General features: G+C 43.3%; 2 protein-coding genes and 2 long non-coding RNA genes across 10 annotated transcripts in view; 3 read left to right on the top strand and 1 right to left on the bottom strand.

Annotated features, from left to right (window-relative positions):
- The window catches only part of LOC135099570 (uncharacterized), a 16,012-nt gene extending 9,650 nt beyond the window's left edge, over nt 1–6,362 (top strand). For 3 of the 7 annotated variants that reach the window (XM_064001968.1, XM_064001969.1, XM_064001967.1), the window contains exons 4-6: nt 864–1,033; nt 2,697–2,778; nt 3,433–4,367. In XM_064001968.1, the coding sequence (XP_063858038.1) occupies nt 864–1,033; nt 2,697–2,778; nt 3,433–4,311 (1,131 nt within the window). In that variant the 3' untranslated portion in view covers nt 4,312–4,367. Of the gene's footprint in view, nt 18–38; nt 694–863; nt 1,034–2,696; nt 2,779–3,432; nt 4,368–5,068; nt 5,240–6,182 lie in introns of those variants that run through there. The other 4 variants (XR_010268143.1, XM_064001970.1, XM_064001965.1 and 1 more) reach the window with 4 other exon arrangements.
- A 388-nt stretch (nt 6,363–6,750) lies between these two features.
- On the top strand, nt 6,751–9,841 carry LOC135099577 (uncharacterized). The gene is made up of 3 exons (XR_010268151.1): nt 6,751–7,108; nt 7,679–7,936; nt 8,697–9,841. It is a non-coding gene; the product is annotated as an uncharacterized LOC135099577 (long non-coding RNA).
- Nucleotides 9,842–11,585: 1,744 nt separating this feature from the next.
- LOC135099569 (uncharacterized) overlaps nt 11,586–20,000 on the bottom strand; it is a 45,505-nt gene continuing 37,090 nt past the window's right edge. The window contains exon 3 of the long non-coding RNA XR_010268141.1: nt 11,586–13,054. This is a non-coding gene — a long non-coding RNA (uncharacterized LOC135099569). The remainder of the gene's footprint in view (nt 13,055–20,000) is intronic.
- LOC135099571 (uncharacterized) overlaps nt 17,371–20,000 on the top strand; it is a 3,701-nt gene continuing 1,071 nt past the window's right edge. Inside the window, exons 1-2 of the mRNA XM_064001971.1 lie at nt 17,371–18,833; nt 19,092–19,349. Coding sequence (XP_063858041.1) covers nt 17,685–18,833; nt 19,092–19,349 — 1,407 coding nt within the window. The 5' untranslated portion in view covers nt 17,371–17,684. The remainder of the gene's footprint in view (nt 18,834–19,091; nt 19,350–20,000) is intronic.

The raw sequence follows: 20,000 nt of genomic DNA, 5'->3' as shown, positions 1-20,000 counted from the left end.
TGTCTGGCCAGCCACTAGTGTGTATGTAGGGGACTCAGACCAGCAGATTCCCACTGTTTATCCACTGTTTGTGTTGATGCAGTGTCTGGCCAGCCACTTGTGTGTATGTAGGGGACTCAGACCAGCAGATTCCCACTGTTTATCCACTGTTTGTGTTGATGCAGTGTCTGGCCAGCCACTAGTGTGTTTTGGGGACTCAGACCAGCAGATTCCCACTGTTTATCCATTGTTTGTGTTGATGCAGTGTCTGGCCAGCCACTTGTGTGTTTTGGGGACTCAGACCAGCAGATTCCCACTGTTTATCCACTGTTTGTGTTGATGCAGTGTCTGGCCAGCCACTTGTGTGTATGTAGGGGACTCAGACCAGCAGATTCCCACTGTTTATCCACTGTTTGTGTTGATGCAGTGTTTGGCCAGCCACTTGTGTGTATGTAGGGGACTCAGACCAGCAGATTCCCACTGTTTATCCACTGTTTGTGTTGATGCAGTGTCTGGCCAGCCACTAATGTGTATGTAGGGGACTCAGACCAGCAGATTCCCACTGTTTATCCACTGTTTTTGTTGATGCAGTGTTTGGCCAGCCACTTGTGTGTATGTAGGGGACTGAGACAAATTTATTTACTGTTCAGTGACCCGTTTGCAGGCACAGGGGTGTTGACGAGCTGGGTGTGCAGGAGACAGACAATTAGAAAGGTTTACAGTTCAAATGCTACATGTATCTTCAAAATACAGATAATAAGTAGATAAATAGATTGAAATTAATATAAAATACCATTCTTTATTTAACACTTAACCAAACTTAACCAACGTACACACACAAACGCTAACTCCGACAGTACCCTAACTACCTTGCCATCCCGCAGGAGGCCACGTCAGAGGTGCCTGTGGTGGGGTCGCCAGTTCCGGAGTACGAGGTGGAGGAGGAAGAGGAAGAGGAGGACGAGGAGGAGGCACGGATGAGGAAGAAGAAAAGATTATTAGCTGTAGCCCTCCCTCCAGCTGATAAGGGGATATTAATGAGGCCTTCCTACAGGTGTGTCTGTGTACCTATGTGTCTCTTTCCATCTCTCCCTCTCATTTTTCCAGTTTCCCATTATTTTCTCCACCCTCTTCCAGCCTCTCACTGTCTTTTCTCAGCCTCTCCCAGCCTCTCACAACCTCTCACAGCCTCTCCCAACCTCTCACAGCCTCTCTCTCTCACTCTTATCTCATTCCCAGTGTATCCAGACCATTCCAGACTCATCCCAAACTGTCCCCAAGACTCCCAGTCCATCCCAGCTTCTCCCAGCCCCTCCCAGCCCCTCCCAGCCCCTCACAGCCCCTCACAGCAAAGGTCTTCCCCGATTGTTTGACCGAAGAATACGAAGCTTTCCTTATGATGGTGGATGGAGGAGGAGGAGGAGGAGGAGGAGAGAAGAAAGAGGAGGAAGAGGAAGAGGAGGAGGAGGAAGGAAGATGCAAGAGAAAGGTCACATCACTATATAAAGAAGAGGAGGAAGACTACATGAAAATTGAAGAAGAGGAGGAGGAAAGAAGAAGAAAGAGGATGAGAGAGGAGGAGGAGGAAGAGGAAGAGGAGAAGAAAGAACAGAAGACCCTGGAGAAGATGAAGAAGAAGAGGAAGAAGCAAATGAAGGAGAAGAGGAGGCAGAAGAAACTGGAAAAGAAGGCAAAGAAGAAGAGGAAGGAGAAAGAGAGGAAGAGGGTCAAGAGGAGGAGGAAGAGCAGTGATAGTTCAGTACAAATGGAGGAGGAGGAGGAGGAGGAGGAGAAGACTTACAAGAGATAAGAGGAAGAGGAAATAAGAATGGACTGCAATAAGTGGCAGAGAGGAGGAGGAGGAGGACGATAAACGCATCACCTCGAGGAAGAAGGAGGAGGAGGAGGAGGAGGAAGAGGAAGAGGAACAAGAAGAGGGTAGAAGATTCAGCAGACACTCGGATAATGGTGAAAGCCCCTCTTATACTCCACCAAGAAGACTGCAAGAACAGGAGAAGGAAGAGGAGGAAGAGGAAGAAGAGGAGGAGGAAGAGGAGCCACTTTCCCCAGTGGCTCGGTTGGGATCGATAGCAAGGAGTCACCAAGGGAGTCATCGCCAAAACGGGGCAGAACCGGGGCATTCCGGGTCACCTCAGGGTCAGGGAGGAGCTACCCGGCCAGCGACACGTCTGGGTACTATGACCTGACCCCGGACTCCTCCAGCGGGGCATCCGGGGCAAAGACATTCAATTTAGAGGATATTCCGTACCCTACCAGAGAGAGTGAGAGGCACAGCCCCTCCAACATGTCCCTCTCCTCCTCCTTATTATTATTATTATTATTATTATTATTATTATTATTATTATTATTATTATTATTATTATTATTATTACATATTTCTCTCTCTCTCTCTCTCTCTCTCTCTCTCTCTCTCTCTCTCTCTCTCTCTCTCTCTCTCTCTCTCTCTCTCTCTCTCTCTCTCTCTCTCTCTCTCTCTCTCTCTCTCTCTCTCTCTCTCTCTCTCTCTCTCTCTCTCTCTCTCTTCCCCCCGCCGCCGGGAGAGGCACGCCGCCCGTGAACAGGTGTGGTCACATTATTGTCATCATGATCAGGCCGCCGCGGGCCGTGGCGCGGCCTTCACCCTGCTCATGACACACGATTCCGCGCCGCCGGCCAGGGACCTCAGCACCGCCTTGATTCGCGCTAACACTTTCCAGGCCTTGGCTTCCTGCGGCCTTCACCCTGCTCATGACACATGAATCCACGCCGGCCGGGACCTTACGCCTTCGATGTATGTACGTACGTATGGTTAGCCGCCAGGCAGTAGTAGTAGTAGTAGTAGTAGTAATAGTAGTAGTAATAGTAGTATTAGCAATATTAGTAGTAGTAGTATTAGTAGTAGTAGTAGTAGTAGAAGTAGAAGTAGTAGTAGTAGTAGTAATATTAATGGAATAAAGGTAATGTGTCAGTGACACTTAAAAAAATATGCATAAATAAAGAAAAAATCTGTAACTTTCTTATTAATTGTGGTAGAATTATAAATGAAGTTTCATTTTAGGTGTACATTTTCCAACATTTCTTATCATGAAATCAGAAATATCCTATATCTGATAAATTTATAGATTGCATCTTCAGTCAGAGACGCTTTCCGGGCAAGAAAGGCATCATGCGACCATTCCCGTGGGAAAAAACCGTTAGCGCCCTCTCTCTCTCTCTCTCTCTCTCTCTCTCTCTCTCTCTCTCTCTCTCTCTCTCTCTCTCTCTCTCTCTCTCTCTCTCTCTCTCTCTTATTCGTTTTTTTCCAAACTTAATAAAATAACGATAATAATAATAATAGTAGTAGCAGTAGTAGTAGTAGTAATAGTAGTAGTAGCAATATTATTATTATTATTATTATTATTATTATTATTATTATTATTATTATTATTATTATTATTATTATTATTATTATAGTACTCCCGCAGCCCAGCCCGCCCCTACCACCACAGCCCGCACACCCTAGAGCGCCCCCCACATGCTGGCCTCTTCCCTGCTTCACGGCCAGGCCAGATGGCTACTCAGTGCGTGGCGGCCTCAGGGCGTGGCAGCCGCCACACCCCCGAGGGCTCCCCGCCCCCAGACCACTGCCACGCCCCCAGACCACTGCCACGGCCCACACACCCCAGAGCGCCCCCCACATGCTGGCGGCTTCCCTGCTTCACCGCCAGGCCAGATGGCTACTCAGGGTGTGGCGGCTGCCACACCCCCGAGGGCTCCCCGCCCCCAGACCACTGCCAGTACCACAGCCCCGTGGTGCAGTACCACAGCAGCATCAGTCCTCCCTTCTCCCGCAGCCCCCCGTGGAGCCCCGATGGGGGGCGCCGCGCCAGCCTCACAGGGTGGCGCAGTCCATGCTACCAGCACCACCACCACCACCACTACACTGCCCCACCCCGCGACCGCTGGAGCCCCCAGCGCTCCCCACGCCGTGTTACCCGCTCTCTGTTACCCTCTCCCCGGGGCGCCGCTCATCACCCCCAGACCGCCGTGCCTCCCCGGAGCGGGGCCGCTCACCACCCAGCCGCTCCCCACGCTACTCCCCGCGCCATTCCCATTCCCGGGGGGCTGAGGTCCCCCTGCCGCTCCCTCTCCCCACTGGGTGAGGTGTACCCCTACGAGCGGCGGGGCTGGGGCTGCGCAGCCAGGGAGTGGGAGGCTCTCACCACCACCATCACAGCCCCAAGGCAGAGCAGAGAAATAGGGAGGTTAGTAAGAGGAGATTCTGTTCTTTCCCTCCCCTCTCCCCTCTTCCTTACTTTGCCTCTGCTAATTACATTAACTCAGGTGTACTAATGTCTATTTTCCCCACAGGTGTACAACGCTGTTATTTTAACCTCCCCTCTCCCAAATCTCCCCAAACTAATCTCCTTTTTTTTTTTTTTTTTTTTTTTTTTTTTTAATATATATATATATTGATGTAATGAATTCCGATATAATCGTCTTAGGTAATCTCCCCAATGACACAAACAAACACTGCCCTTAACAGACTCCCCAAACTAACCTCCCCATCTCCTGCCTGAATTAACCTCCCCCAAAATACAAGACCCATATAATTAACCTTTCCAGTTACACTAAAACCGAACACAATCTTCCCATCTCCCCACCAGTCTGATCTCCCCATCTCCCCACCTCCATATTCTGTTAAACAAATTTTCCCATCTCACTATTCTATTAGCACCACTACCCTCCCCCACCTCCCACAATCTCCCCAAAATGAATCTTCTCATCTCCTCTTACTAATCTCCCTATTTTTCTCCCTTTCTAAATGTCACTCTCACCTCCCCATTTCCCTCTCTCCCCTAACCTTCCCATTTCCCCATACCCTCAAATTAATCTCCCCATCTCCTCATCTCACACCTTAAACTAAGCACACATTTTCCCTTCAGTTTCCTTCTCCTGATCTCCCCAGACTAATCTCCCCACCTTAACCTCCCCATCTGCTGCCCTGATTCCCCCATTTCCATCATAACCTACCTTCCAGTCTCACTACACCCTTCTTTCCCCCAACCTCCCCATTTCGTCCCCACACTAATCTCCCCATCTCCCCCAGGGCAAGGGCTATGGGTACTCTCCCCCTGCGACAGTATTTGATGACGACCTCCGGATCATGAGCGAGGCAGAGATGTTCTCCATGGGGTTCCACAAGGGGGAGAACAGCGAGTCTCCCCCCACCCCCCCCCCCGCTCCCCCTCCCCCAACACCCTCGATGCCAAGTCTTTGGGTAAGTAAGGCAAGGGGTGATGAGCGAGTGAATGGTGTGTTTTTTGGGGTGTTTGGGGGTGAAGGGGATGGTAAGTTTGTTTATGGGGGTGGGAATGGGGTGGGAGAGGGTGTCACTGGAGCTCTGCATGTGTTAATGGGTGGTAATGGGGGTGTTTTGGCTGTTAATGGGCTGAGAATGGGGAAATTTCAAGAGATAGAAATGGGAGAGTGAAAGTTTTGGGGAGTTAAAAGGAGGGAGAGAAAAAGACGTGTTTGTTTGTTTGTTTGTTTGAAAGAGAGAGAGAGAGGGGGGAGGAAGAGGAGAAAAGAACAAGAATGAGAATAATGGTAAGATAGAGATATTCCACGATAAAGAAGAAAGGAGGAGGAGGAGAAGGAGGAATGGCTTGGAGGTAAAACAATAACTTACCATTATATTACCTCCTAAAACACCCCACCCCCCCTCTTCTCTCTCTCTCTCTCTCTCTCTCTCTCTCTCTCTCTCTCTCTCTCTCTCTCTCTCTCTCTCTCTCTCTCTCTCTCTCTCTCTCTCTCTCTCCAGAATTCCGTGTGTGTATGTGTGTGTGTGTGTGTGTGTGAATTAATTAAATGAAGGAAGGAAGAAAAGATTGAAGAAAGGAAGGAAGGTAAGAAACGATAAGGAAGGAAGGAAGGAAGGAAAAGAAGATGAAAGGAAAGGAAGAAAGATAAAGAAGAAATAAAATTTAGAGGAATACAAGGAAAATGAATGAATGAGAGAGAGAGAGAGAGAGAGAGAGAGAGAGAGAGAGAGAGAGAGAGAGAGAGAGAGAGAGAGAGAGAGAGGCTGGCTGGCTGGCTGGACTGACTTGATTCTAAACATTGTAACTCTCTCTCTCTCTCTCTCTCTCTCTCTCTCTCTCTCTCTCTCTCTCTCTCTCTCTCTCTCTCTCTCTCTCTCTCTCTCTCTCTCTCTCTTGCAGGTACTCTCCCAGCCGTGTCACAGCTGATGATGATGATGCCACCCCCCCCCCCAGCCTGAGCCACCCTCCACCCACCCCAGCCCTCACCAAGCCTCCTCCAGTAACCCTCACCACCACCACCACCACCAGCGACGTAACACCCCACCCCACCCCTCCCCAGACCACAGGCAAGGTGACAGGCAAGGCATGTGAGGTGCGTCACAGCTTTAGCAACTTATGCAGGCAGTGGTGCAATGCTATGCCCACAACACTCATTCACTTTGAGGACTTGGAAACCACAGTGCCTTTAGATTTGTGGAGAAGTGTGTGTGTGTGTGTGTGTGTGTGTGTGTGTGTGTGTGTGTGTGTGTGTGTGTGTGTGTGTGTGTGTGTTTGTTTGTTTGTTTGTTTGTTTGTTTGTTAGTTATATTAGTTGTTTAAATCATGCTGGGCTAATATCTATCCCTCTATCAATGTGTGTGTGTGTGTGTGTGTGTGTGTGTGTGTGTGTGTGTGTGTGTGTGTGTGTGTGTGTGTGTGTGTGTGTGTGTGTGTGTGTACCTATTGCACGAGACAGGGGAAGAGGGAAGAGGAGAGAACAGGTGCTTGGGAGATGAAAATGTATGTATGTATGAATATTTTCCCTATCATACACAAAAACACCCTAGAAATCCTATATATAACTTGCTATAGAACACACTCACTCTCTCCCATGTGCCCACTCCCTCTCACCTCCCACACACCTGCACTTCCCGTCCTGCAGCCTCTAAGCTGACCCTAACCTAACCTAACCTAACCCATCAGAGGAGGAGGAGGCCATCGTCAGCACCGCACGTCCTGAGACAACGCTTGGGGACACTGCCACCATGCTGCACCCCGAGGACCCCTGCTACACCCACTTACACGCCCAACGCCTGCTTCACACACTGCCACGGGAGACCATACCTGTGATTACTGATGCTGTGGTTCATATAGACATATATATGGTTCATATAGACATATAGTGTGTGTGTGTGTGTGTGTGTGTGTGTGTGTGTGTGTGTGTGTGTGTGTGTGTATTTACCTAGTTGTGTTTTACAGGAAAAGAGGTATGTATGCTGTTGCTGTCCTGTCTCCATATCTACAAGCATCCAGCTTAACATTAAATTCATGAAAATGTTTTGATTGTACCAGTGTTTCATAAAAGTTGTTCTATATTTCTATGCTTCTATTTGGGAAACCATATTTCTTGACATCTCTTCTACTTGCTGTTTTGTTCAATTTCACTCCATGTCCTCTGATATCTCTTTAGTCTCACACAAATAAGTCTTCTTTGTTTGTATATTTGAGCGTTGCGGAGGAAGTGGTGAGGTTTGAGTGAGAGGGTGTGGTGGAATGTGGTGGTGGAGTAGAGGGTGTAGGTGAGAATGAGGGTGAGGGTGGTGGGGCAGTAGTAATGTTACCCACCCACCACTTCAAGCAGTATTTCATACTTCATAGTGGTGAGTTTAGGTTGCCTTTTCATATTTCTTTCACAGAAATCTGGGAACAAGTATTCAGAAGATCTTTTTAAGACTGCAAAGATGTGGTTGTCAGCAGATAATATTGAAGGAATAGCAAACCTGTGTTTTAAAAAATGATCCCCACTGGATGGACAAGAATGGCATGACTATTCTTCACTTATTGCAGTGTACTGTGCACTGCTAAGCTCTTGGATGGTATAGTTCATCCTCATGTGGTGACCCTTGAAGGCTTCACACCACTAGATTTGGCAAGGCTGGAATTTAAAAAGTCAGGTGAGTAGGTACCAGGATGTGGATATTTGCTAAGAGGGCATGAGGTATGTACACAGTAGGTGACTTGTGATAAAAAAAAAAAAACATGGGATGGGTCTGTCTTGGGATAAAAGATTGTGTGTATACGATAGAGAAATACCCTTACATAGATATTCCCTTACATAGACAGACAATGTATGCTGTATGGTGGGGAATGGAGCAATGTCTGGCAGCCAATCATTGGCCAGTTGGCATCACAGTGTCACACAAGGAGGAATTCATGCATTAATGTTTCCCTTTATTTTGAGTTTGGCCATTTATTATTGTACTGCAGATGACCTTGCAGCTTATGACAAAAGTGTACTCTTACTCTCTATTGTATTTTATGATTGTGAGTGAATAACAGGCTGGAGAGAGAGAGAGAATGATAAGTGATGTGTGTAGTTTCAGTGATTTACTTCACAGACAGTAGTTAGTGAGCATTTGTTGAATATAATACAGTGTTGCTGAGGGAGAATAAATTGATAGGCAGTAGTGTGCATCAATGTACTCTATGTATTTTTTATGTAGGAGGGACATTGACAACTTATTTACCTCTCCTTCCACTGAATGGCAGGCACAATGACACCAATTACCTGCTGTTTACATTTCACTGTTGACTCTTGCATTTTTCTATTAATCTGGGACTGAATTCTTCACTACTATTGGTTTGACATAGGATTTTTAATGTGTCCCTTGAAGATTAAAAGCCCAACCTATTTCCTTTATCTGTTATTTCCAGATTGAGTTGTCTGGAAGCTGAGATGAGTTGGTCGGGTAATGAGTGACTTGCATCAAGTGACCGTGAGGTGTTGGACGTGATATTGTGTTATTGCAAGTGTAACCAGTAATAAGTAAGTCCTTTCTTTATAACTCTTCATACATGGATTTGTCATACATGGATGGATAAGGCCCTTGTACAGAGTCAGCAGCTGAGGGGGTGAGAAAAACTGGCAGACATCTCAGAATGCCTAACTTCATAGAAGCTGTTTTAGCTAGAGATGAGATATGAAGTTTCCAGTTTCCAGACTGAGGAGGTTCAGTGTAGAAGAGGGGATAGTTGTTGTCTGGAAGGTTGTGTTGAGTTGATAGATGGAGGAATTGAGTTTTTGAGGCATTGAACAATACCAGGTTTGCTCTGCCCCAGTCAGAAATTTTAGAGAGAGATTAGAAGTGAGGCATCCTGTGGCTTCCCTGCGTGAACTGTTTGCCTCCCGAAGGGTTGGACGTCTATGAAAAGATGTGGAAAAGTGCAGGGTGGAATCATCAGCGTAGGAGTGGATAGGACAAGAAGTTTGGTTTAGAAGATCATTGATGAATATAGGAAGAGAGTGGGTGACAGAACGCTGAGGAACACCACTGTTAACAGATTTAGGAGAAGAACAGTGACTGTCTACCACAGCAGCAATAGAATGGTCAGAAAGGAAACTTGAGATGAAGTTACAGAGAGAAGGAAAGAAGCTGTAGGAGGGTAGTTTGGAAATGCAAGCTTTGTGCCAGACTATCAGAAGCTTTTGATATATCCAAGGCAACAGCAAAAGTTTCACCAAAATCTCTAAAAGAGGATGACCAAGACTCAGTAAGGAAAGCCAGAAGATCACCAGTAGAGCGACCTTGATGGACCCTAATACTGGCAATCAGATAGAAGAAGGCTGTGAAGTGATAGATGTTTAAGAATATTCCTGTTGAGGGTAGATTAAAAACTTTAGATAGGCAGGAAATTAAAGCAATAGGACTGTTCTTTGAGGAATTAAACCTATTTCTGTTATGAGCTAAGATAGGCTATGTTAGGTTATATTAAATTATATAATTATTATTTTTTGTTTCATCATTATTATTAAAGAAAGGACATAGAACCGAGAAAAATAAAGTTAAAAATTATTGTTATTATTCTTTTTATTACCAAGATGATTGATTGATTGATACATATATTGTTGGACTAAAGCCTGCACAACAAAGAAGGATGATGCAACCTGCCACCCATCCTTTGGACATAAAACAATAGACACAGAGGATAGAAAAATATTGCACATACAAATAATACAAAGGGTTTCCTGAGAATCTGGCCCTTTTATGCAGGAGGGACACATTCCAAGGGCCACTTTGTTTTGTTTTGCTTTGAAATGCAAGGAAAAGAGTCAACAGTGCAAGGAAACAAAGAAAACCAGACTGACTTGTACATTTTTGGGGTAACTATGCTAAATTACTGCATTTATTTATTTTATTTATTTAGATAGATAGATAGATAGATAACTTTATTGTCAAGATGCAGCATAATAAGCTTACAAATTGAAATTTGCTTTGGCCAGAGCTCCGTACAATATAAGTTGAGTAAAAGTATATAAAAATTATGTTAAAAAGTATTTACAAAATAAAAGTTAAAATGATTGAAAGTTAAGATAATTGCACATCATACTAAGGTTACATACATGTATTAGATATATCACAGTCACACATCTATTGCACAATTGCTGTTTTAGTGTTGGTGATTATAGAGCATGATGCTTTTTGGCACAAATGAGTTCTTATATCTGTTCGTGCGTTGAGTCGGCAGAGCTAATCTTCTGCCTGACCTGAGGAATACATAGCAGGAGTGGAGGGGATGAAATGAATCGTTATTTGTTTGAATCTTTATTTGTTTATTTTTTATTCTATTTTTCTTTAGCTCTGAATTTACTATATAAATCCATTCATTTATGTTTGTTTTAAAAGTATTGTAGTGTGTGTGCAGAGACAGAAGTTAGGTTAGCTCAGACAAAAGCAGAGGCAGAAGCAATGTTCTCAAAGAAAAAGAAAGAGAGAGAGATTTAGCAGTCGCTAGTGCAGAAGTTAATGCTCTTAGCTTAGTTGAAGAAGAAGTAAAAATGATTCCAGGTAATGATGAAAGTGTAGAGAAGCAAAGTTATCTTGAACAATACATAGAGTCACAAAATGAAATGAAAGCACAAGCAATTGCAAATGAACAAAGTGACAATGCCATGCCTCACAAATATGTTACATTCCATGACCCACAGGAACCTTCTTCTTGCAATACAGATCATGAATTGATGACAAATGAAGTAGATGGACAAATATTTAGTGAACCTCAGGTAATAAATCTCAACCCTACAGCTCAAGGTCTTGTACCAAGCTCTCGTGGACACACTCTGAATGTTAACATGCCTAATGATGTGAGACAGAATCATCAATCCTTTTCCCATCCTGGGGGAACCTTTGCAATCAATATACCTGATCCCAAGTGGAGCCTCCCTCCAATAGAACCTAACACCTTTGATGGAGAACCCATGGAATTTCAAAGTTGGTTGACAAACTTTGAAACTTGTGTAGAGTCTAGAACTTCTATTGGTAGAGAGAGACTTGCCTACTTAGACAGGTATACAACTGGTGAGGCAAAGGATGCCATTAAAATGTTAATGCACTTTAACTCTGATGCTGACTATGTGCAAGCAAAGAAAATTCTTAGGGATAGATTTGAAAACAAAAGCATCATAGCTGATGCTTACACAAAAAAGTTAATGAATTGGCTACCAATCTCTCCACATAATGGTCCAGCATTAACAGCATTCTCAGATTTTTTGAAGTGCTGTTTAGCTGCAATGAACCACACTTCTTATTTGTCACTTCTGAATGACCCTAGAGAGCAGAGAAAGGTGCTAGCAAAACTCCCTGAACACATTGTTCATGACTGGAGAAAGCAAGCAATGATATATCTTGATACTAACAGTAATAACAACACCCCTAGTAGCAATGAAGACCACCACCCACCCTTGCAAATGTTATGTCAATTTGTCCACAAAGAAGCAAAGGGAGCAAGCAATCCCTTTGTTTCCTGGAATTCAGTAAGTAGGGAAGTAAATGACTGGATCAAAACTCACACAAGGGCAACCAATTGGAAACCAAGGGAATCAAACATCATGACAAATAATAGAGGGGGTAGAACTTTCATGGCCAAAGCAATTGAGGAAAAACCAATGTGGTCATTCCCAAGTAAAGTAAATCAGCTGACACTCCATTATCATATGAAGGTAAAAGGTTTATTATTTATGAGTAAGATGAAAGAAGGAGTACATCAGCTGAAGGATGGCCATTATGAGTTGCCCCTTCCTCTTAAAGATGATAACGTCAAGCTTCCAAACAACAAACTATTAGCAGAGCAGAGACTCAACAAGTTTGTTAAGAGCTAAACTTGAGAAGGATAATCAACACAAAGGTGATTACAAAGTGTTCATGGATGATATGATTACAAAGGGTTATGCAGAGGTTGTACCCACAAAGGATTTAGTTAGGAATGACGGTAAGGTCTGGTACATTCCACATCATGGAGTCTATCATCCGAGAAAGCCAAAGAAGCTGAGAGTTGTCTCTGACTGTAGTGCAAACTACAGGAACCAGTCATTAAACAGTCAGTCAGTCAGTCAGTCAGTCACCTGTTACAAGGCCCAGACCTTACCAACAAACTTATTGGAGTGTTGTGTAGGTTTAGGCAAGAAAGCATTGGAGTTGTATGTGATAGTGAAGCAATGTACCATCAAGTGAAGATCAACCCAGAACACAGAGATAGGTTAAGATTCCTTTGGTGGGAAAATGGTGACCTTAATAATGAGATAGCTGAATACAGGATGACAGCTCACCTGTTTGCAGCTACATCATCTCCAAGTGTAGCCAACTTTGCACTTAAGAAAGCTGCAGATGACTACGGGTGTGGATCTGATGCAGCCAAGTTTGTAACAAACAACTTTTATGTTGATGATGGTTTGAAGTCAGTAGCTACAATGGATGAAGCTGTCACTCTTATTCAGCAGAGCAAAGAATTATGTTACAAGGGAGGTTTCAACCTTCTTAAGTTCTTGTCAAACAACAAAGCTGTATTAGCTGCAATTTCTCCTCATGAGAGAGCAGATGGAATTAAAAGTTTGGATTTTAGTAAGAATGAAGACACACTGCCTATAGAAAGAACTTTGGGAGTTGAGTGGTGCATAGAATCTGACACATTTCAATTTAGAATAAAGGTGAAAGACCAGCCACTCACCAGGAGAGGCATTCTGTCAACAGTGACCTCTATATATGATCCATTAGGTCTGGTGTCACCTCTCATACTGACTGGAAAGCAAATTTTACAAGAATTATGTAAGAATGCAGTTGAATGGGATGATGAGGTGCCAGATTATGTCAAACCTAAATGGATAAAATGGAAGGATGAGCTGCACAAACTAGATCAGCTAAAGGTACCTAGATGCTACAAACCCCATGACATTGGGGAAGTAGGAAAGGTTGAACTCCATCACTTTTCAGATGCCTGTCAAGAGGGATGTGGCCAGTGCTCATATATTACATTAATTAGCAAGACTGGCCGAATTCATTGTGCATTAGTAATGGCAAAGTCACGTGTCACACCTCTAAAAACCATAACAATTCCCAGACTAGAACTAGCAGCAGCAGCAGCAGTGGTGTCAGTTAGAATCCATAAACTCTTGAAGGGAGAACTTGAGTATAACAATGTGGAAGAAGTATTTTGAACAGACAGCAAAGTAGTCCTTGGTTACACTGCAAATGAAGCAAAGAGATTCCATGTATATGTTGCTGCAAATAGAGTAGAAACAATAAGAGATCACACTTCACCAGATCAGTGGAAATTTGTAGAGACACAGTATATATATACCCCAGCAGATCATGCATCTAGAGGCATGACAGCGGATGAATTGTGTAATAGCAAGATCTGGTGGAACGGCCCACAATTCCTTTGGCAACATAGCAAAATGGATAGCCATTCCCAGTACAAGGTCATAAATGAGAATGATCCTTAAGTGAAGAAAGTTGTATGCCATGCTGTAGGTACACAACAACAGCCCACAGATATACTAGAAAAACTTAAGAAGTATTTTTCTGATTGGTTTAAAGCAAAGAGGGCAGTTGCTGTATGCCTCAAGCTTCTGAACAGCTTCAGAGGAAAAGGTGATGGCATTACTGAAGAAGTCAAGGGAAACACATATAAGCCAGTAAATGTAGCACAAGTGTCACAAGCTGAAAATGTAATTATAAAACAACTGCAAGCAAAGGCATTCCAAAAGGAGGTAAATGTACTGAAATCATCTGCTAACCATAATTCTTTAATTAAAGGAGACAATGGCAAGGGAACAAAAGTGATAGACAAGACCAGTTCCCTCTATAAGTTAGATCCCTTCATTGACAAAAATGGTATCATGAGAGGAGGAGGAGGAGGAGGAGGAGGAAGATTGAGGCTTTCTAATCTGACAGATGAATCCAAACATGCAGTCATCCTCCCCAAAACATCACACATAACCCAGCTGATAATATGCCACCATCACAAAAGGACAAACCATCAAGTCAGGGGCATAACTTTAAATGAAATCAGGTCATGTGGATACTGGATAGTAGGAGGATCATCCCTAGCATCAAGGCACATTTCAAAGTGCATCATCATCTGTCTAGTGACAGACTACAACCATCACCTCCTTTTAAATACTCAGCAGTAGATTTGTTTGGCCCTTTCTATGTCAAAGAGGGGCATAAAGAGCTTAAAAGATATGGAGTGCTCTTTACTTGCATGGCATGTAGAGCTGTGCACACAGAGACAGCCAACAGCATGGATACAAGTTCCTTCCTAAGTGCACACCGTCGCCGTATGGTCTATAGACAGACAGATACTTCTATAAGCAATAACATTTCTGCAGTGTGCTTTTCTGTGAGGTGCATCAATGAACGCACTTGTCTCACACATCACAAACAACAAGTAACCCTGAACGTCACTACTCATTCATCACTCAACATTTCAAATTTCTTTTCTATTTGTCCACATCCTTCTATAAACAAAAAACTGTGTAATATGATGATTTGTAAGGTGCATGAGTGAATATTATGTGAATGCTCACACCTGAAGCAGGCCTTGGACCCTCTCAAGGGCCTTCTCATTAAATCGGTCTTATTGTAATTTGAACTGTGGATATATATGCAACTAAATTCATAATGCTGATGGTAAATTTTAATGGTTTATCTGCATGTTGAGGTCAGCAGATTAAAAAGATAGAAGTAATATAGATATGTTGAAGGCAGACTTAGTGGTGGCCCCCAACCTTGTAAGAGCTGCTGTGCTGAGAGAGAGAGAGAGAGAGAGAGAGAGAGAGAGAGAGAGAGAGAGAGAGAGAGAGAGAGAGAGAGAGAGAGAGAGAGAGAGAGCGCTATTAATTAATATAACTTTGCTTGAAACACACACACACACACACACACACACACACACAAGATTCCTTTGAGAGAGAGACAGACAGACAGACAGACAAGGGAAAGGTTTGTTTACATACGTTTTCTTTCATAAGTTGCTGTCCCGTTCTCTGGGTTTGGAACGGACACTCAAGTAAACTATATCATGTCCCACCAATTTTCTCTCTCTCTCTCTCTCTCTCTCTCTCTCTCTCTCTCTCTCTCTCTCTCTCTCTCTCTCTCTCTCTCTCTCTCTCTCTCTCTCTCTCTCTCTCTCTCTCTCTCTCTCTCTCTCTCTCTCTCTCTCTCTCTCTCTCTCTCTCTCTCTCTCTCTCTCTCTCTCTCTCTCTCTCTCTCTCTCTCTCTCTCTCTCTCTCTCTCTCTCTCTCTCTCTCTCTCTCTCTCTCTCTCTCTCTCTCTCTCTCTCTCTCTCTCTCTCTCTCTCTCTCTCTCTCTCTCTCTCTCTCTCTCTCTCTCTCTCTCTCTCTCTCTCTCTCTCTCTCTCTCTCTCTCTCTCTCTCTCTCTCTCTCTCTCTCTCTCTCTCTCTCTCTCTCTCTCTCTCTCTCTCTCTCTCTCTCTCTCTCTCTCTCTCTCTCTCTCTCTCTCTCTCTCTCTCTCTCTCTCTCTCTCTCTCTCTCTCTCTCTCTCTCTCTCTCTCTCTCTCTCTCTCTCTCTCTCTCTCTCTCTCTCTCTCTCTCTCTCTCTCTCTCTCTCTCTCTCTCTCTCTCTCTCTCTCTCTCTCTCTCTCTCTCTCTCTCTCTCTCTCTCTCTCTCTCTCTCTCTCTCTCTCTCTCTCTCTCTCTCTCTCTCTCTCTCTCTCTCTCTCTCTCTCTCTCTCTCTCTCTCTCAGCACAGCACCTTACAAGCTTGGGGGTCACCACTAAGTCTGCCTTCAACATATCTATATTACTTCTATCTTTTTAATCTCTCTCTCTCAATCTCTCTCTCTCTCTCTCTCTCTCTCTCTCTCTCTCTCTCTCTCTCTCTCTCTCTCTCTCTCTCTCTCTCTCTCTCTCTCTCTCTCTCTCTCTCTCTCTCTCTCTCTCTCTCTCTCTCTCTCTCTCTCTCTCTCTCTCTCTCTCTCTCTCTCTCTCTCTCTCTCTCTCTCTCTCTCTCTCTCTCTCTCTCTCTCTCTCTCTCTCTCTCTCTCTCTCTCTCTCTCTCTCTCTCTCTCTCTCTCTCTCTCTCTCTCTCTCTCTCTCTCTCTCTCTCTCTCTCTCTCTCTCTCTCTCTCTCTCTCTCTCTCTCTCTCTCTCTCTCTCTCTCTCTCTCTCTCTCTCTCTCTCTCTCTCTCTCTCTCTCTCTCTCTCTCTCTCTCAATCTCTCTCTCTCAATCTCTCTCTCTCTCTCTCTCTCTCTCTCTCTCTCTCTCTCTCTCTCTCTCTCTCTCTCTCTCTCTCTCTCTCTCTCTCTCTCATAAATAGATAAGTTTACACATTTGCAAAACACATGAAACTTTGCGCTCTCTCTCTCTCTCTCTCTCTCTCTCTCTCTCTCTCTCTCTCTCTCTCTCTCTCTCTCTCTCTCTCTCTCTCTCTTGCATATCTTATCTAAGCAAGCATCAAGATTTTTAGATAGATATGCATGAGAGAGAGAGAGAGAGAGAGAGAGAGAGAGAGAGAGAGAGAGAGAGAGAGAGAGTTGTACATTGCATATGAATATTTAACGCTCTCTCTCTCTCTCTCTCTCTCTCTCTGTGTCTCTCTCTCTCTCTCATTTAGTACAATTTCTATACAGGTTAAAATTAATTAAGAAAGGAGAGAGAGAGAGAGAGAGAGAGAGAGAGAGAGAGAGAGAGAGAGAGAGAGAGAGAGAGAGAGAGAGAGAGAGAGAGAGAGAGAGAGAGAGAGAGAGAGAGAGAGGAAAAATCAATCTAATGGAATTTTCTCTATTTTCAGGTGAGTGAAAAAAGATTTAATTTTCATAAGCTGTTAAGGTAAGATTAATTATTATTATTATTATTATTATTATTATTATTATTATTATATTTTAGGAAGTCTCACAGTAAATAATAACGTATTTAATAACCCAAAGGAACACGTACAGAAGAATAATAGAATCAAATTATCAGTTGAAAATAAAATTAATCTGAAAAAAATCTATCTATAAATAAACATATGGACGAAAAATATAAACAATAACAATATCTAGCAACCCTTGCCCCACTCCTCCCCCTACCAACTGAAGCCCTTGCAATCAGGGTTGCCAGGTCCGCGGTTTTCCCGCCCAATTGGGCTATTTTTCATTGGAATTGGCGGGAAGAAAATGGTATTCGCGGGTTGGCGGTTTCTTGGGCTGTTTTTATTGTAGTACGCGGTATTTTGGGCTTTTTATATTGGAAAAATTATTTTATATCGTTTTTTCACAAGCTCAGGCACAGCGCCACGCCAGGTGTGTTGTCAGGTGACGATACCTGACGCGCCTGGCCATCTGCCTGGGTGTGACCTCTTTCCCCTCTCCCCAGGGGGATTATCAGTATTTATCATGAGGGCACGACCTCGTTAACACCGTCGCATGACCTATCCCCGTGACCTGGACAGTATGATGATGAAGCCAGCAGTCTCTCTTCAACCACCACACAGTCACAACCAGCACCTTGGCTATCAGAAACAGTTTACTCTCTGTCGTGCAGTGAAAATGGGCAAGTGGGCTAAGTACGGCAAGAAATACAAGAAAGAATGGGAAAAAGAAGATGGTCTCAGAGAATGGATTTCTGGTGTGCCTGGTGATGACTCTGTTGCAGCGTGCAAGTTCTGCAAAACAACAATTAGAGCCCATCACAGTGACCTTGTCAGTCATAGCTCAACTGAAAAGCACAGAAAAAATGCAGCCCCATTTTCAAACATGAGAACATTATTTCAATCCGGCATTAGAAAAACAAATGCCAATAACAGCATGAAAATTTGTGAACTGATATTAGCAGCTCACATTGCTTGCCATTCAAGCATTAACACTATTGATCACCTGGCTGAAGTTGTGGGAAAAATTTCAAATAAGGAAATCTCACTACATAGAACGAAGTGCACAGCACTTATAAACAAAGTACTGGGACCCTCTATGCTGAAGGAACTATGCAGTGATATCGGTGATAATGATTACTCATTGATAATTGATGAAAGCACAGACATCACCACAAAAAAGAAACTGTGTGTTGTTGTTCGCTATCCCAGCTACTCAAAGAAGAGAATTATCACTTCGTTCTTGGGTTTGGTGGAATTGGAAAGGGGCACAGCTGAGGTGGTCACAACATCTTTACTTGACTTCATAGAAAATCATGCCAAACTGAACGTCAAAAAATGCAATGGTTTGGCAACTGATGGATGCAACACTATGTGCGGGACACACAACTCTGTTATGTCAAGATTTTGTGCATTAAACCCACACGTGACACACATCAAATGCATATGTCATTCATTGCATTTATGTACGTCATATGCAATGCGAAAGTTGCCCTCTCACCTTGAATTCATGGTGTCACAGACATATAGATATTTTTCACACAGCACGCTTCGTCAACAAAAGTATGCAGAACTCTATTCTACAATCAACGTGGGAGAACAACCACTGAAGTTGCTGAAGTTGTCAGGGACGCGATGGCTGGCTATTGCACCATGTATAACAAGGATTCTGGAGCAGTATGATGAGCTGAAACTCCATTTTGAGGTAAGTTAATTATCGTTCATGTAACCCACTTGAATTACTTGTATATACGCATTTGCCCATCCCCTTAACCTCTGATTGTTTAGTGTGTGTGTGTGTGGAGAGAGAGAGAGAGAGAGAGAGAGAGAGAGAGAGAGAGAGAGAGAGAGAGATATTAACCTTAAGTAGGTATTACATTGTCTAAGATAACATACTTCATAAAGTAGTTATAAAATAATAATAATAATAATAATAATAATAATAATATGTAACTTCTTCCAGATATCCAAAGATGAGGAGGAGAAGAACTACACTGCCGACTTGTTGTACCAGATGTACTCAGATCCTGCCAACAAGTTGTACTTGGCTTTTCTGCAGCCTGTGGTGTCCCAGGTCAACCGGGTTAACAAATTGTTTGAGTCAGACCGGTGCAATGCCAACAGACTCCTGGAAGATTTGATGTCCCTCTACAAGTCCATTCTCCAGCGACTCATGATACCGCGAACTTTCTGCACGTGGAAAGCTGTGGCAGATTATGATGTAAGTAGCAAATGTGTTTATTTAACACGATTTAGTTTTCTGTAATAATATTACGAATAATGGTAGTAGTAGTAGTAGTAGTAGTAGTAGTAGTAGTAGTAGTAGTAGTAGTAGTAATAGTATAGTAGTAGTAGTAGTATAGTAGTAGTAGTAGTAGTATTTGTTTATGATTAATATCGACTTTTTTTGCACACTACCTGATTAATAATAATAATAATAATAATAATAATAATAATAATAATAGTAACAATAATAATAATGGTAATAATAATAATAATAATAATAATAATAATGAGAGAGAGAGAGAGAGAGAGAGAGAGAGAGAGAGAGAGAGAGAGAGAGAGAGAGAGAGAGAGAGAGAGAGAGAGAGATTAACAGGTGGGTGGTGGGTCTGTACTGTTAATCTGATAATTGGCGGTCGCACTCATGGGAATTCCAGAATGTGCCCCACCTTGAACGGATTTCATAAAATGAACAGACTATAGTGCCATTATTGCCACTTTTTCAAATCATTAAACATTATTATTATTATTATTATTATTATTATTATTAGTAGTAGTAGTAGTAGTAGTAGTAGTAGTAGTGGTAGTGGTAGTAGTAGTAGTAGCGGTAGTAGTAGTAGTAGTATTGTTATATTGTTGTCTCACAGCA

This window comes from Scylla paramamosain, unplaced genomic scaffold, assembly GCF_035594125.1.
Source record: "Scylla paramamosain isolate STU-SP2022 unplaced genomic scaffold, ASM3559412v1 Contig149, whole genome shotgun sequence".
In the NCBI taxonomy this organism is placed as follows: domain Eukaryota; kingdom Metazoa; phylum Arthropoda; class Malacostraca; order Decapoda; family Portunidae; genus Scylla; species Scylla paramamosain.
Note: the sequence above shows the minus strand (reverse complement) of the source record. Positions and strands in the feature narration are given on the sequence as shown.